The 16,213-nt window shown below is 39.6% G+C and overlaps 2 protein-coding genes across 6 annotated transcripts in view; both read right to left on the reverse strand.

The window, feature by feature from the left end:
- The window catches only part of RC3H2 (ring finger and CCCH-type domains 2), a 51,022-nt gene extending 44,192 nt beyond the window's left edge, over positions 1 to 6,830 (reverse strand). For 2 of the 4 annotated variants that reach the window (XM_082403243.1, XM_082403245.1), the window contains exon 1: positions 6,566 to 6,829. The gene's annotated coding sequence lies outside the window, so the exon portion shown is untranslated. Of the gene's footprint in view, positions 1 to 6,565 lie in introns of all 4 variants that reach the window. The other 2 variants (XM_082403244.1, XM_082403242.1) reach the window with 2 other exon arrangements.
- A 4,813-nt stretch (positions 6,831 to 11,643) lies between these two features.
- Positions 11,644 to 16,196, reverse strand: ZBTB6 (zinc finger and BTB domain containing 6). Of its 2 annotated transcripts, none has more exons than XM_082403327.1 (2): positions 16,107 to 16,196; positions 11,644 to 14,978 (listed from the first exon to the last, which is right to left on the reverse strand). In XM_082403327.1, the coding sequence occupies exon 2, from the start codon at positions 14,967 to 14,969 to the stop codon at positions 13,695 to 13,697; it is 1,275 nt and encodes a 424-aa protein (XP_082259453.1). In that variant the 5' UTR covers positions 14,970 to 14,978; positions 16,107 to 16,196; the 3' UTR covers positions 11,644 to 13,694. The 2 variants fall into 2 exon arrangements, with proteins under 2 accessions (XP_082259453.1, XP_082259454.1); XM_082403328.1 differs by lacking the exon at positions 16,107 to 16,196 and adding an exon at positions 15,620 to 16,073.
- Positions 16,197 to 16,213: the final 17 nt, after the last annotated feature.

Below are 16,213 nucleotides of genomic sequence, written 5' to 3' on the forward strand. Positions count from 1 at the left end.
TGAGAGAAGACTGTTAATGATAGAGCCGTTTGTCCATAAATGAAAGAATGATGCTAACCTTAAAAACAGTGCCAAAGAAAAAAAAAAAAAGAAGAAAATACAAATGTTGAATGTAATTCCCTACAATACTTCTGACAAAACGTATCAGTTAGTGATATATTTATATATATATATATAAAACCAAAAACTGTCAGGTCCAATGAGCAAGATGTTGAAGAATAAAATAATATTCTTATCTAATAACTCTAAGCAGAAAAACAGCAAAATACAGTTGACCCTTCAACAACGCAGGCTTGAACTGTCCAGGTCCACTTATACACATATAATTTTCTTTTTTTTTTTAATAATACTTTTTTTTTAAACATCTTTATTGGAGTATAAGCCCTTTACAATGGTGTGTTAGTTTCTGCTTTATAACAAAGTGAATCAGCTATACATATACATACATATACATATATCCGCGTATCTCTTCCCTCTTGCGTCTCCCTCCCACCCTCCCTATCCCACCCCTCTAGGTGGTCACAAAGCACAGAGCTGATCTCCCTGTGCTAATCTCCCTGTGCTATGCGGCTGCTTCCCAGGCTGCTTCCCACTAGCTATCGGTTTTACATTTGGTAAATACATAGATATTTCTCAGTAGTAAATACTACAGTACTACGGAGTATGGCTGATTGAATCCACAGATGCAGAGGAACCATGGATACAGATGGACAAGTATAAATTATATGTGGATTAACCCCAGCATTATTCAAGGGTCAACTGTTTAAATTTCTATCTTTATATATGCATATGATTAAAAGGCACACAGGGAAAAAAATGACAGTGATTTTTCTTTTCTTATTACTAAGATTAAAACGTTCCATAATTTTTAATAAAATATTTAGTATCAAAACCTCTAATTTAAAATCTTTAGATCCTGGGACTTCCCTGGTGGCGCAGTGGTTAAGAATCCGCCTGCCAATGCAGGGGACACAGGTTCGAGCCCTGGTCCGGGAAGATCCCACATGCCGCGGAGCAACTAAGCCCGTGCGCCACAACTACTGAGCCTGCGCTCTAGAGCCCGCTAGCCACGGCTACTCAGCCCATGCGCCACAACTACTGAAGCCCGCGTGCCTATAGCCTGTGCTCTGCAACAAGAGAAGTCACCGCAATGAGAAGCCCGCGCACCGCAACGAAGAGTAGCCCCCGCTTGCGCAACCAGAGAAAAGCCCGCGCACAGCAACGAAGACCCAACACAGCCAAAAATAAATACACAAATAAGTAATTTTAAAAATATATATATAAAAAAAATAAAATCTTTAGATCCCAAACTTGAACACTCTACATTTCACAAATTTTCTGCATCTTCCAATTCAAAACTTATATAAGTCTGACAGATGCTCTCTGGTGAACAAAAAATCTAGGTATTTAGGGCAATTATCAGCCAATACTTTATTTCATAAGAATGTTTACCAATCCAAATATATTAGTGCCACAGAAATCAGATGTTTAAAAATGTAATCAGATTCAGGACAGAAAAGTGTATAATTGATTCTCAAATAACCCCACACTCAAATGAGGAATTCTATTAACCTTTATTGTGCTTTTTATGTTCAAAAAAACTAAGGTTTTAAAAAATACCTTGGTAAAAATGAATTACAGAACTTGCTGTGTAAAAAGCACCTACACAAACTTTTCCTCCAACAGCTCTGATGCAAAGTATCTAATATCTTTATTTATAAACTACCCAAATCTTGCAAATTACGTTTACTTTATTTTACACATTTCACTTTCACATTTCCACATCTGTCAATGCCATCAATCTTAAAAACAGTTTGCTTCCAACTTCAGAGATGAGCACTGAGCAGGTGAACACATCACTCCTTGAAACTATCCAACATTTTTAATGTTTAGTCTTCTAGGCTGCCGAATTATACAAGGAAAAGACCTTTAAGGAAGGATGAATTTTATGTTAAATCTAGTGCTGAGAGCCCTAATTTAGTTAATAACTTGAACTGATAAAATATTTATCAAAACAAGACACTCTATTTTTTTCTTAATGGCCACCTGTTTGGAAATGCTAATTCTGTGGGTTAGGATACCATGGGCCACTGGGTAATAGGAAACTAGTAGCAAATACTCTTTCCTTATTTAGTTTTCCAAGATCATCCTGAAATGCTTTACGTTAAAGTTAATCAGTGGGGGGAGAAAAGCCATTTCAGTTTGAACTAAACATAAAAATGCTGTCTTTCATATTTTCACCTACTAGTTTTGAAGTGTTTCAAATTATTCAGGAATACACTTGATAGTTGTAATATCTCATATGTGTTTCTAGGTCTAAGAACACCAGCTGTTTTAATATAATTAATGCTGAGAAATTTAATTTCTAGTAGAAATCAAATAAATACCTTTGAAAGAAAAAAAAAATTTGTCAAATTCTCCTTCTGCTATGTGTCAGATTCTAACTTTCTGACAGGAAAATTACAAACTGAACTTTCCTGGTAAGATATAAGAAACGGTTTGACTTTTTAAAATGTTTTTCCTCAGTACCACTGTTGATAAATTCTAGATTCCTCAATTATGATAAAGACAAAATAAAATTTTGTCTGAAACACTGAAATGTTTAATTAGTGATGACAAAACTGACCTTTCATTCCTTTCAAAGGCACTTTGTAAATGTTTACCTAGAAAATATTTTTATAATTATCAAAAATGATAGCCTACTGTCTCTATAATTTATTTTTTAAAAAGCATCTAAATGACCCATAGCAAGCTAATAACGTATATTGATGTGTAAAACTTGCAGGTTTATACTAATACATGCCATAGTAACTTACTTGAAACTATGGAAGTTTTAAATTGCTAATAACATTTATATTTAACAGTAAAGTAGGTATCCATCCTAAAGATACTCCCAAAACATCTCAAATTGAGATTAAATGGCTTAAAAAGCCCATACCTCTAGATATATAAAGGGACTACTTAAGAAAAACATTCAAATTAAATTATTTGTATTAAGTCATTTACTAGTTACTAAAATTGAAGAATAACAAGATAAAGCATAGGAGTGAGAAATGCTATATTAGAGAGGAGACCTTAAACAGATTTTTACTCAAGTAATTTTTCAGGCTATAAGTTCCTTGTAATGCATACTAATTCATAAAACGGGAAGAGTAATAGACACCTCTTATATGATGCAAATTAGAAATTGCTTTATTAAAGGCAAACTGCTTATCAGCTAAGTACTTTCATTTTCTTAGTCCACCATGATATTATGCACTCAGTTCAGGACTATGAAACTTGATTTTAAAATGTCAGAGTAAGGTTTATGCCCCGTTCACTATTGTATAATAAAAAAAATACAGTATTTCACAATTCTCTTTATAAAGATGTAAACATTAGGGCTCAGGTCTGTTAATTAAAACATTGTTTTCATTTTAGTTCACCCATGTGAGAAACTTAAGCTACTGAAATGGACTGTAACAGTACTTCTCAATTCAGAAACCTTAAAAATAATTAGTTTTGGACTTAAAAAATTATATTTAAAGCATCATAGGTACAATTTAGACCTTAACCTATAAAACTAACAAACAAAACCAATGAAAATAATCTGTAAATTCTAAAACTCAGCATTCAAACATATGAAAAGGACTGGAAAAAAGGAACTAAATTACAATGTTAAAGACTGCTATTATATGTGCTTCAGTATATGTTATGAAAGATATATGACTCAAGTTTTACTTCTAAAATCCACTATGGGGTTGAAGTCAGTTTTTTAATAAGTATGAGATTTAACTTTCAACGTCTTCTATTAGAACAGTAATGGGATAATTTTCTATTTTAACTAATGTAACCAATAAAGTTTTGCTATTTTAGTGATGACTACCTAAAAAGTACTTTTTTTGAGATATAACTTAATTACTCACTTCTGCCTATCAAATAATGGCCACTGGATAAATTTACCCTTCATATTATCAAAGTCTTTAGCCTTTTGGTTATTCTGATTATAAGAAGACATTCTGTCAGGAAATTTTTGGTTTTTATGCACCTACTTCTATTCAGATAATTTATTTCTTGGAAGAGCAGTACTCTAGAACTGCACTGTCCAGTAGAAATATAATGTGAGCCACAAGCAATTTAAAATATCTAGTAGTTGGGAGGGAGGCTCAAGAGGGAGGGGATATGGGGACATATGCATGCATATGGCTGACTCACTTTGGTGTACAACAGAAACTAACACAGTATTACGAAGCAATTATACTCCAATAAAGATTAAAAAAAATAAAGAAAAAATAAAATATCTAGTAGTCACATTAAAAAAAGGAAAAACAGGTGAAATTAATTTTAATAAAAATTTAACCCAATTTAACCAAAATATCATTTCAACATGTAATCAATATAAAAAATTATATTTTAAATTCTTTTTTTTTTGGACTAAGTCTTGAAATCTGGTGTGTATTTTACACTTATAGCACATCTCAATTCACACCAGCCGCATTTCAAGTGCTCAATTGCCACATGTGGCTATTGGCTAGTGTTGGACTGTGCAACTCTACAGTCCTTAAAATTATAAAGTAATCCTCAAAACTAATTTTTATTAAGAATTTGATGTTAAAGTTACATCTACACTTAGGAAGGTTTTCATAAAACTAAAAAGCCTGACGATCATAAAGATGTAACTTAACATTTATGAGACTAGGTGCAAAACATTATTTTAAATTTTCAGCTGGCTTTATTTTACTACATGCTTCCTTTTTCCATCAATAGAAAATGAAACTTCAACCCAGTCCAACCAAAACAATAAACAACTACTTATTATAATAAGATCTTATTGTAAGTTTATTTATCATTATTTGATATTGCACACAATGTGGAAGTTCTATTTCTGAATATAAAATTCTGTGTAAAGAAAAATGCTTTCCCTCCCAAAAGAATTTTTTTGACTTTTTTCAAACTGGAAGACACAGCAAATTACAAAAGCAGAAAATGAATTAATGAAAACATATGAACAAAGAACATAAGTCTTCTTACATGTCAGGTTAACCCAACAGTAATAACAGATCAGGAGTAACTCAAAGAATCCCCTAATGAACACGACTGCAATTAAATCCTCAAATAGGCGCCAATTTGAATTATAACATCTGCTTTTCCTAAACACATCTGGAATGTATGTTTAACATTTTGTCCTTCTAGCTATTTTCCAAACTCTAAAAATTTGGAAAACATCAATCTCCAAATCAACAAAAATGGTAATATTGAAAGATGGTCTTTGACAGGATGTAACGGCCTCGATTTCTTCAAGAACTGAATGTGGAAGTAAACAACATAAGAAAGGGATGTTATGTTAGAACAGTGGTGTGGCTTTTTAGACAGATAAAAGAATCCATGAAGTCTTCTTAATGTTTCGAGAAGCCACAACTAAATTTGTATGTTTAACTATAAACAGGCTGCACAAAGCTAACTAAAATACTTCTTTCTTTGCTTTTGGGTATAATTATATCAATTTAGTGTAGCAACATTAACTTTCTCAAGTTAATCAAAAGTTCCTATGGGAACTTAAAAGTTTGACTAATACAAACACAGAAAAAAGATTACTTAAGCACTTTATTTGGGATACAAAGTCATTCTAACACGGGTGGTGGGAGGAGAGTAGGAATTAAAAAGAAGGGGCCTAGCTAAGGGGAGACTAGGAATTAAAAGGGAACTAGGTAGTTATTTAAAAAAAAAAAAAAAGAGGGTGGGAATCATGAAATTAGATCTACTTTATGTCAGTGATTACTTGAGGCTATTTTGATGTCAAGGTTCTATCTGCCGGTATCTTAAACTGTTCTGTGATTCCAAGGATGGAAATGACAGCTACCCCCATCTTCTTCCTTCCTGAAAGCTAAGAACAGAGAAAAGTAGAGCTGCTTCTGAGAAACAAAGATGCTTTCTACCCTTCTTCTAAGATGGTGGAAGAGTCTCCTTAAGAGGCTTCTCCAAGAAGGAAAAATGAAGGAGGGAAAGAAAACCACAGCAGAATTCCCTGGCTGTTTCACGCCATTGCTCCGTCACAACCACTGTGCAACCACTCTGGTCCGGCCCTCTCCCTCCCAGGAGGTTAAGCCCTCCCAGGGCATTGTTTAGCCGGGGTCCCTATTTACCACTCAGATCGCCTCCACCATTCCTGCTTTAGGATCTCGGGAAGCCCCAGGGCATAAAGCCGAAAAGCCAGGAGAGGACTTGGTTTCGAGGACCTCCTCCAACCCCACTCTTACTAACTGGTGTAGAAAAGGGAGAGGGAAGCCTGGTCTTTGCTTGCATGGGTTCCTTAGGGGCAGAAGCGGCCCCTCGGCCGGTGTCGACCGGAGGTGGCCATTAGCGCCGGGCGCTTGGTACTGAAAAAGCCCTACCAGGGCGAGGGGCCTCCTCCGGCCCGAGACTCCGGGCCCGGTCCGGGTGTCAGGTGCGGCCCTCGGTTCCCTACCCTCAGGGCACCGGCGACGACAACGCACAGACCCCGGGCTGAGACCGGTCACCCGCCCGACCGCCGGGGACCTGGGACCCAGGCTGGCCCCGAGCCGCATCGTGCCCGCCCCCGCCCTACCTGAGGGGGACCGGGCGGGGTCGCTAAGGGCCGCTCCCGGGAGCCCCGCGACCGCGCGGCTCGGCGACGGAGGCGCCTCGTCTCGCCGGGGCAGAGCTCGGCGGCGGCTTCACGGCCTCAAACTCCATCGGGAGGTACAGGGACAGCCCCGTTGGCGGCGGCGGAGGCCGCGACGGGGCTTCCTCCTCCCTCCGCCTCCGCCTCCTTCTCCTTCTCCTCCTCCTCACCAAGGAGGTGGACCTGGAGGGATCCCGACCTAGTTCTCGCGAGAAGATACTCCCCACCTCACGCGAGATCACGCCTGACCGGGAGCTGGGGAGGTGGAAGGGAAGCGTAGTACCCCCGCCCCCTGGACTGCGCATCAGCTTTCCTCGGGTCTACAGAGCCACCCTTTCACGTGACTAGGGAGCTCTGGAGCACTGTGGGAGGTGCTGTTAGGAGGCCTGGGCAAGCCGAAGGGCTTGATGGGAAACTCCCTGTACATTCATATGCGCCTCGAGCCAGCCTCCTAGACACTGGTTTTAGCCAGTATCTGACTCCCACTGTGGAAGGCGTGGTATGGATTGAGCATAATCTGAGGCATCTGTATTATATTGTACTCACTCTCCCATAATTAAATGCTGACAGGATCCCTCAGTCTCTCCACATAGATGCCAAGCAATCTCCCTATTTTATAAAAAAAAAAAAAATTCGTTTGCCTGGCACTAACGCCTTATCTCTTTGTTAAAGAGAGAATTCTGGGCTCTTCAGAAGCTGGCAGGGATAAAAATTCAATCACAAATTCTGGCGTCAATATCTCAATAAATATTTGTTGAAGGATTTCTTTTCATAGTAAACTGCAAGGTAGAATTTATTGTTTTTATAGATGAAGAAGCAGGCTGGGAATAGGGATCAGGGAAATACATTAGTCGACTATATTACGTGCCAGGTCCTGAGTTACGTAATAAAATTTTTAATTTTACTATCTTGTTTCACATGCTCATCAAAATAATCCTAAAAGGCAGATACTATGTACTCTGTTACTGATGAGATACTGAAAAACACAGGTTAAGAAAATGTCCATGAATTTTAATTAAACTCAAGTCACTTTCCAATGTGAAACTGGATGTCCAACAAAAGCGTTTATGGAAGTAAACCCACCACAAATTAGAAGACATATGGAAAAGTAGTTTATAAACTATAATGAGTTTAAATATATATATACATATGGTTATTACTACCCAGATGGCAGGAAAACATCAGTGTTTTTAAAAAAAATATTCATTGGCCACATCAAAGATTTTCTTACATGCATTTTTATCCCTTTCAGTCACTTCTCTTTATGAAATATATGCCAACCCAATAGAAAGGTTCCCAACAATGATTCATTTGGTTCACTGTTTTCCATTCAACTAGATAGTGATGGATATATACATATCTTTTTTCCATTCCACTGGACAGTGGTATGTGATAACGTGATAAGATTTTTCAAAGGTAACCTGATCACATTTAAAATTTCAATTCCAATTCTCCTTCCCTCCCTGCTTTATTTTCTCCAACTCCGTTTTCAAAATCTGACAGTACATTGGTTTTACTTGCTTTCTGTCTGTCTCGCTCCAGTACAACACAAGTTTCTTGAGAGCAGGGATTTTTGTCTGTCTACCTAACTTCTAATACAGGTATATATTGTAAAGACTCTGTAAATATTTGTTGAATGAATGATTAAATGAATAGCCAGGAAAAATAGTTTCCTTTAAAATTCACAGATTAGACAAAAGACAAAGCTCTCCATTCCCATCTCCACTTTATTATTTCTTATGTAAACATATAGGATAGTTACATCCAGGGAAAAATGGCAAGGATTTTCTCTTACGCCAAAGTAACAACTGTCTTTCCAAGATCCGTTATACATAAATCCAGTAAATGAAGAGGCTGAACCAAAACATGCTACATATTTTCCCCATCATATCAGAAACACAAAGAACTAAAAGTGAATGTTTTCAGTGAATAAATTCAACACTTTACTTTGCCATACCTGCATTTTAAAAAAAGATTTCATTTTCCTGAAATTGTTTAGACACATCATGCAAACAGACACTCTCCTAGGAATGATTTGAGATCCCTCTGTGCTACCGAACAGGAATAAATAATAATAAATAACAACCATCACTTTCACAAAACACCCCTTCGCCCTAAGCAAAAATCTCAAAGTGCTTACAAAAAATTTCACGAGAATCTTACAAGGCACACATAAAACATAAACATAGTACAACCATAATTTTTTCAAACATCAAAGATAGATACCAATTTCTAAAAAAACCAGTTTATTACTATTCTTTTACTCTCCCCTCCCATTTCCATCCCTCCCCCACAAAATTTCATCCTAGGAAGCAAAAATAAGAAAAGCACTTCAATCACAAACTATTTCTGAAAGGGAAATGTTCTCATGCCTACAAATGGCCAATCATAGGTCAAATGGGAAAGAAAATTGAGTGCATAGAATTTTAGACCTGGAAATGATCTTACAAATTCTCAAGATCAAAGTTGTTATTTTACATATAAATTTAAGAAAAGCTCAAGGAGAGGTGACCTACCCAATGTCGCTAACTAGTGACCTGGGAATTATGAAGTTGTTTTTCTTATCTAATATGAGAGCTGGATTACTTAAAATCTCTCCCAGAGTTAAAAATCTATAAAGAACATATTTTTCACAGAAGTATCACAAAAAAGATATTTAACATTTATAACAATCAACATGTGATTCATCACAAAATTCATTAAATGGTACAAAGTATATTACATTTTTAAATGTGGAAGGGCTTCCACAGAAACTAAACATAGCAGAAATTCTAAATAAAGCTGAGGTGAGTAGAGGAGGAACAGAACATCTTGAAATAAGATGTATCCAGTCAGGCTTCTTTACAAATAGTTCCTGTGTTTTAGAAAATATGATTTGCCCTGCACTATATTTTAATCTTGTTATAACAGCAAAAAGTTTTGTGTTATACGTGGACAGGGATATTAGAGAGCAATGGCTCATAACACAATTTGAAATATTGCTCTCAGTTAAATAACCACACAGTCATGGTTTTGCTTTTGGCACATTTCCGGAAATACAGAGTAAAACTCTAGGGAGGGCTTCTTTCTAGCGTAAATTTGTGCTATGCCGCACCCTGCTACCCTTCCTGTTGGTGTGGGACTCTCTAGGGACCTAAAATCCCAGCACCCGGCCCTCCGCCCCAAGTAAATCCGGACGTGGCCATTACTGGTCAGATTTATTCCAGGCCTGAGTGCATTCTTCTTCTCTTCTCATATATTGGAAAGTTTCTTTGCCTGCAGGATCCCAGTTCCCTGACCAGGGACTGAACCTAGGCCATGGCAGCGAGAGCCCAGAATCCTAACCACTAGGCCCCCAGGGAACTCCTGGGCGAGCATGATCTGAAGGGAAGTGTGGGAAACCTCACCTGTCGGTCTCTGTGTGGGAGATGACTGTGCGGAATCCCTCCCGTGACTGTGGGCAGCAGTCCATTCCACGTAGTGAGGTCGCCCATGTGTGCATGGTTGTGGCACAGGAAGAGGGTATGCTGAGTCCAAGCATTAAACAGTATCTTTGAAACTTTCAGGATTGGCTTCAACAGCCTAAGGAAGATGCCTGGAAGAGGAAAGAACTGGAGTCTGGGGTGGCTCTTTCTCAGGAACGGTTGACCTTTGAGGATGTGGCCATAAAATTCACTCAGGAGGAGTGGGAATACCTGGACCCTGCTCAGAGGGCCTTGTACAGGGACGTGATGGTGGAGACCTATAGGAACCTGATCTCTGTGGAGATCTTCTGATGGTTCTCACGAGGAAGACCTTGCTAAATTGATCGAGCTCTGGGGAAATCAGAGACAAGCAGTCAAGAGAGCAGAGCCAGATGAAGGAGCGCCTGGCAGCCCTCTCTACTCACGTGACAGAGCTGGAGGAAGATCTGTACGTGGCCAGAGAAGACCTCATTAAATCTGAGGAAATGAACACGAAATTGAAACGAGATGTCCGTGAAACTGAGGCTAAAAACTGCCAGTTGCAAGAACGCCTGGAGCTGGCACAGCAGAAGCTGCAGCAGACCCTGCAGATAGCAGAGGTGCTCCCCAAGGTGGAGGCGGAGCTGGCCCAGAGTGTGGCTGCACTCTCCAAGGCACGGCAGAGAGAAAATGAATGAAGAACATAATAAACGCTTATCGGACACTGTTAACAAGCTTCTTTCAGAATCTAACAAGAGGCTTCAGCTTCATCTTAAAGAGAGAACAGCTACTCTAGCAGAGAAGAAGTCTCTCCTACTAGAAGTTGAGAATGCAAAAACGCAGTTAGAAGAAATGCAACATGGTAAGGATCAGCTAAGACTAAACCTGGAAGCCCTGAGAGCTGAACTGGACCAGACGAGGCTGAGAGGAGCTCCATCACCAAGGCCAACCCCACTTGGGCAGCGTCCCAGATGTCAGGTTCCCCGTGGCAGATGGGCCCGCAGACTCCTTCAGCAGCAGCGTGGTGTGGCCGCACCCCCAGAAAGGCCGGCTGCCAGCGCTGCGTGAGGAGACTTCCAGGACACCAGCTTCCCGAGAAGCGGTACAAGATGACAAGATGACCATAAAATGTGGAACCTCGGCCCCCTCCTCCCCGCTGTCCCTTCGGCTGGACCGGATGCACAAAGGGGCGCTGCACACAGCCCCGAGGACACCAGGGCTGGGCACACTCAAAAGGTTTGCAGGATGGCCCCGTGAGCAACCCCAGCAGTAGTAACAGCAGCCAGGACTCGCTGCCCAAAGCCCCCAGGAAGAAGGTCATCAAGTCCTCTATCAGCCGCTTGTCTGACAAGAAAGAAAAGGGCCGACCTGGACATCTTGCCAAGGAATCGTGATGACAAGGTGGTATTGCAGAGACAGAAAACTCATCTCAAGATGCCTTGGGACTCAGCAAATTGGGAGGACAGGCTGAAAAAAATCGTAAACTTCCAAAAAACAAATGACCCCATATCCAAACACTGCCCGACAGCGACCACTTGGAGACCCAAGTTCCCAACCACTGAATTGCTTGAGCCTCACGAGCACGACATGTGAGAAACCTGCTGGCAAAAACAACTTTTTATTAAAATCGTTTTCAACTCGTTAGGAGGAAACATCTTACTTTCAGACGTTAAGTGGCCCACAGAACTGTACACTTTTATCTTAAACCTGTTCAAGACAGGAACTTAAAGTGAGCATTTTAATGGTACAGGGAAGCACCCTCCCCTGCCCTGGCCCTGGTGCTCCCTGTGCAGACAATTTTTATTTATGAGTGACTGGAAAACAGTGACTAAAAGAAGTAGGAGGTTTATAATTCTCACCTAACAGGAAGTCCAGAGGGTGCAGTGGGGTGTGATGGATCCTCTGCCCCTTCTACCTCCATGACCACTTAATCCTTAGTGTCCTTACAGCAACTCTCGCATTGTGCATTTTTTTCAGTCAATATCCTCATAAAAAGAAAAATAAAATGGTTTTTTGCTCTCTCTTTTTATTGTATCTCTATGAGATGATGGATCCTTACTAAATTTATTGCACTAAGTATTTCAATATATGTAAGTCAGAATATTATGCTATACACCTTAAACTCATAAAGTGATGTATGTCAAGTACATCTCATAAAACTGAGGGGGAAAAGGCAAATAGAACACTTTAGGAAAAATGAAAAAAGAAAACTCTAGGGAGGGTTATAAAAATTGCACTAATGTAAATGAAAAAAGTTATTAAGAGAATACTAATAGCTACCCATATTTAAACTGCTCATCTAGTGACAGTAAGAAAACTAATATATATTGCCAATTCAAGATAAAAAAAGGAATGAACTACTGACACACACAGCAACATGGATGAGTCTCAAAGGCATTATGCTGAGTGAAAAAAGCATATCAAAAGGGAACATGCTACGGATTTCCCTGGTAGTCCAGTGGGTAAGACTCCGTGCTCCCAATGAAAGGGGCCTGGGTTCGATCCCTGGTCAGGGAACTAGATCCCACATGCATGCTGCAACCAAGAAGTCCGCATGCCGCAACTAAAAGATCCCGTGTGCTGCAACTAAGACCCAGTGCAGCCAAAAGAAATAATAATTTTTTTTTAATAAAGAGGAACATACTATAAGGTTCCATTTATGATATTTCAGAAAAGGCAAAATTATAATGATGGAGAACTGTTGCCTGGGTTTAGTGCTAGGATGAGAAGCTGACTACAAAGGGGAAGCATAAAGGAGTTTTGGAGGGTGATGGAATGTTCTGTATCCTAATTGCAGTGGTGGTTGCATAAATCTGTACATATGTAAAAATTCATAGAACTGTACACCAAAAACAAAGGTCAATTTTACTGTACGTTAACCAACAAATAAAATAAATTTCAAAAAGGAAACAGAAAAAATATCTTAGAGCTTCATGCCAATGGTATAATTTTACTGGCCACAAAATTATTAAATGTAACCGTATTAAATAAAATCAAGAAACCTGGGCCCAATTAATCATTTCTAAAATATGTATACTAACAACTCATGGAAATATTATTGTAAGGAATATTAGCTTATGTATAAGGAAAGTCTGCTACTTCCAAATGAATTTGAATTGTGTTCCTTTATGGTTTAAAACAATAGATACCTTGGTGTTTAGTTTAGAATCCAATAGAGTTGGTTAAAAAAAAAATTCACTAGTCCTATCCGTTTTTAAAATCACTAATAATGGGTAATAGTATGTTTTAAATTTTATTTTCTCTTCCCATTATCCTAATTTATTGAAGTTATGGTATGGTTGGATTTTACACTTATATCAATTATCTAGAGACTCAAAATCAGAATCTGGAAATACTGCTGGATCCTCTGTCACTAGAATCAAGAATATTTAAGAGGAACATTATTTCTCTAGGTAAACCACTGGGACTTATATATAATGTATGAGATAAGACAGCATCCTCTCAGCTTTAACATGTCTCCCACACTTTGGAACTGGTAGTACAAGTTCAGAAAGAATAACTTGTGTAGGTAGACCAAAAATAAGACCCAAAGATAGGGTTGGAAATGCAATATTACAAATGCTGCATTTCTACAGAAAGACTTGCCTAACAGAATGATGTAAGGCTTACATAGCAAGGTGTGATTCTAATTATAGTCGATTTTGCCTTTCCAGATCATGCCTGGGTAGTTTTTCACCACTGCTTCTGCCATGGACAGAGGTTAAGTGCTTTTTGAGAGCAGATTTGTGCTTGAAATCCATGTCACAACAGTGGCATTTGTATGGCCGATCCCCACTGTGTATGTTCAAGTGGTCCTGAAGTGTGCTTTTAGCAGTAAATGTCTTCAGGCATACAGTACACTGAAAGGGCCGTATGCCCATGTGCCCTCGAATGTGCCGGTTGAGATTTTTCTTTTGTGTAAATGTTTTCCCACACTGTAAGCACAAGAACAGTTTATGCATCTTAAGGTGGCGCAGATAGTTTTCAACGTGAAGAAACCCCCGAGGGCACCGGGGGCACTGGTGCCTCAGGGAAAAAGCATCCTCTAGATTCTGACTCTCATTCACTGTACCATGACTTCCTTCAGTATTCTCACAGAATAAGCCCTGATCTTGATTCCCAGGAACTTCTGCCACTCTGCTCTCAACTGTAGAATTGATCAGTGAATGCTGTGTTTCCGAGAAATACATGCTTGCTTTTGAAGAGGTACAAGGCTGTGAAAACTTCCCATTTTCTACACCCCCAGTACTGATTGATTCCACATGGAGGATACGAATTTCACTGTCTTTAAAACCTATGTCTACTGAAGACAGCTCCGGTGACTTCATTTCCTTTCTTTCTGATGTCAAGCTCTCTACTGCAGACTGTAAAGCATTGCTTTCTTCTTCTTTAACATGGAAATCTATGTTTACAGGACTATCCTCTGAAATTTCAATGATCTCACAGTCTTTATCTGAATTTTCTTCTTCATTCTTAACATCTGGATCAGAGGATTGACACAGGTCAGCATGTTGATTGTTATTTTTCATAGAAAGATCAATTTCCAGATATTTTGACAAAGCTTCTGTGCACTTTTCCACAATGTGAACCATCTGAAGGTAACTAGCAGCAGTCAAGTATTTCAAAAGCTCTTTCCTTTTAACTTCAAGTGCTCCAGTGTAGCAAGAGAGCAACAATTTTCTGCCAACTTCTGCACTCTGCAAGATGGTGATTCTGACATGTTTTGACTGCGTGAGTAAAAATTGATCTCTCATAAAAGTGGAGCAAGCAGCTAAAATCACCTTGTGCCCCTGGAACTCAGTGTCATTAATATAAATTGAAACATCACAAAATAAATTCTGCTGTCTCAAGAGATTCATTTTCTGCAAGACTACATCTCCTTGCTGTTCAAACTGGAAGTGCAGAACATCAGACTCAGCAGCCATGGTCACAATCTAAGCAAAATAAAACATAAACATTGATGTAAGGATCGGGGATGCTTTCCTACACTGTGATAGTAAAAACAAACAATCAAAAAATCCTAAACCTAAACTGGGTAAAAGACAACTCAAATTCTAATCTGGGCGCTAAGAGTGAACCCCTATATAACCATCTCAAGACCCAGAAAAATAAAACGCATTTCTCTATGATCTTGTGGTACATCTTTCATACTTTTGTTACAGAACTTATTACGTTGAATTGTACTCAACAGTTTCTATGTTTTTCTCCTTGACTAAACTGTATGTGCCTTGTGTTCAAGGACATTGTTAATGCCCACTACTAAGTGGACTTAACTCAGTTTCCCAAATTAGAAACCTTAATGTAATCTCCAAACTTCCTATTCCTCATCACTACTGCAGGTCTTCCTTCTGTTCACCTGGACCAATGCAGTCTCCTTGATACGACACTCTCCTACATTCCAAACTACCCTCCTAAGTGGCACCAGATTAACATCTTTTAAAACTTTTTAAAAAATTCTATTTTACTCTTCCGCTTTAAATCCTCCATTGCTCTCCTTTACCTCCAGGACAGCCTAACCTTCTTAGCAAATACAAGATCTTTCATTATTTGGCCTTCACCAACGTTATGGCTTTACCTTTCCTCTATCTTTTACACTGAAGCTTCTTTGATATTTAGATTTTCACCACTGGCCAGACAAGAAGACCCAATTACACCTTTGCACATGTTACATTCGCGCTTTCAGCTAGTGATTTGGCTGAAGGCTCAAATCAAGTAAGATTTATCCACCCGTCTCCCGGACAGAGTCAGTTGCTCTCAGAACACCATGAAAAGGAGCCTGGTTCATCTGAGTTCCTGCAGCGAGCACAAGGGCAGGCACAGAGCAGGGGCAGCTTCGGGAATATCTGTTGAACTGAATCCGGACCCCAGGTGGCCTGGAAGATCCTCCAGTTCGCCACATAGGTCTTCCCGAGCCAAGCCTGCCAGGACCAAGGTCCTGACGGCCAGGTGTCTGCAGCACCCCTCCAGCCACTCCCGGGCCGCGCCTAGCTGCTGCCCTCCTCCTCCTCCGCCTCCTCCTCCGGCTTCCCCACCTGCCGGAGTTTCCCCACCCGCTCACTCACCGACTCAGAAACCAGAGCCGAGCTTTCCGCTGCAGCGGCGGCCCAGGCCGGAAGGTGGGGTCAGTCTGGGAGGAAACACATCCGGTGTCAACTAGCTTCATTCTTTA

Source organism: Balaenoptera borealis (assembly GCF_965194805.1).
Source record: "Balaenoptera borealis genome assembly, chromosome: 8".
NCBI classification, from domain to species: domain Eukaryota; kingdom Metazoa; phylum Chordata; class Mammalia; order Artiodactyla; family Balaenopteridae; genus Balaenoptera; species Balaenoptera borealis.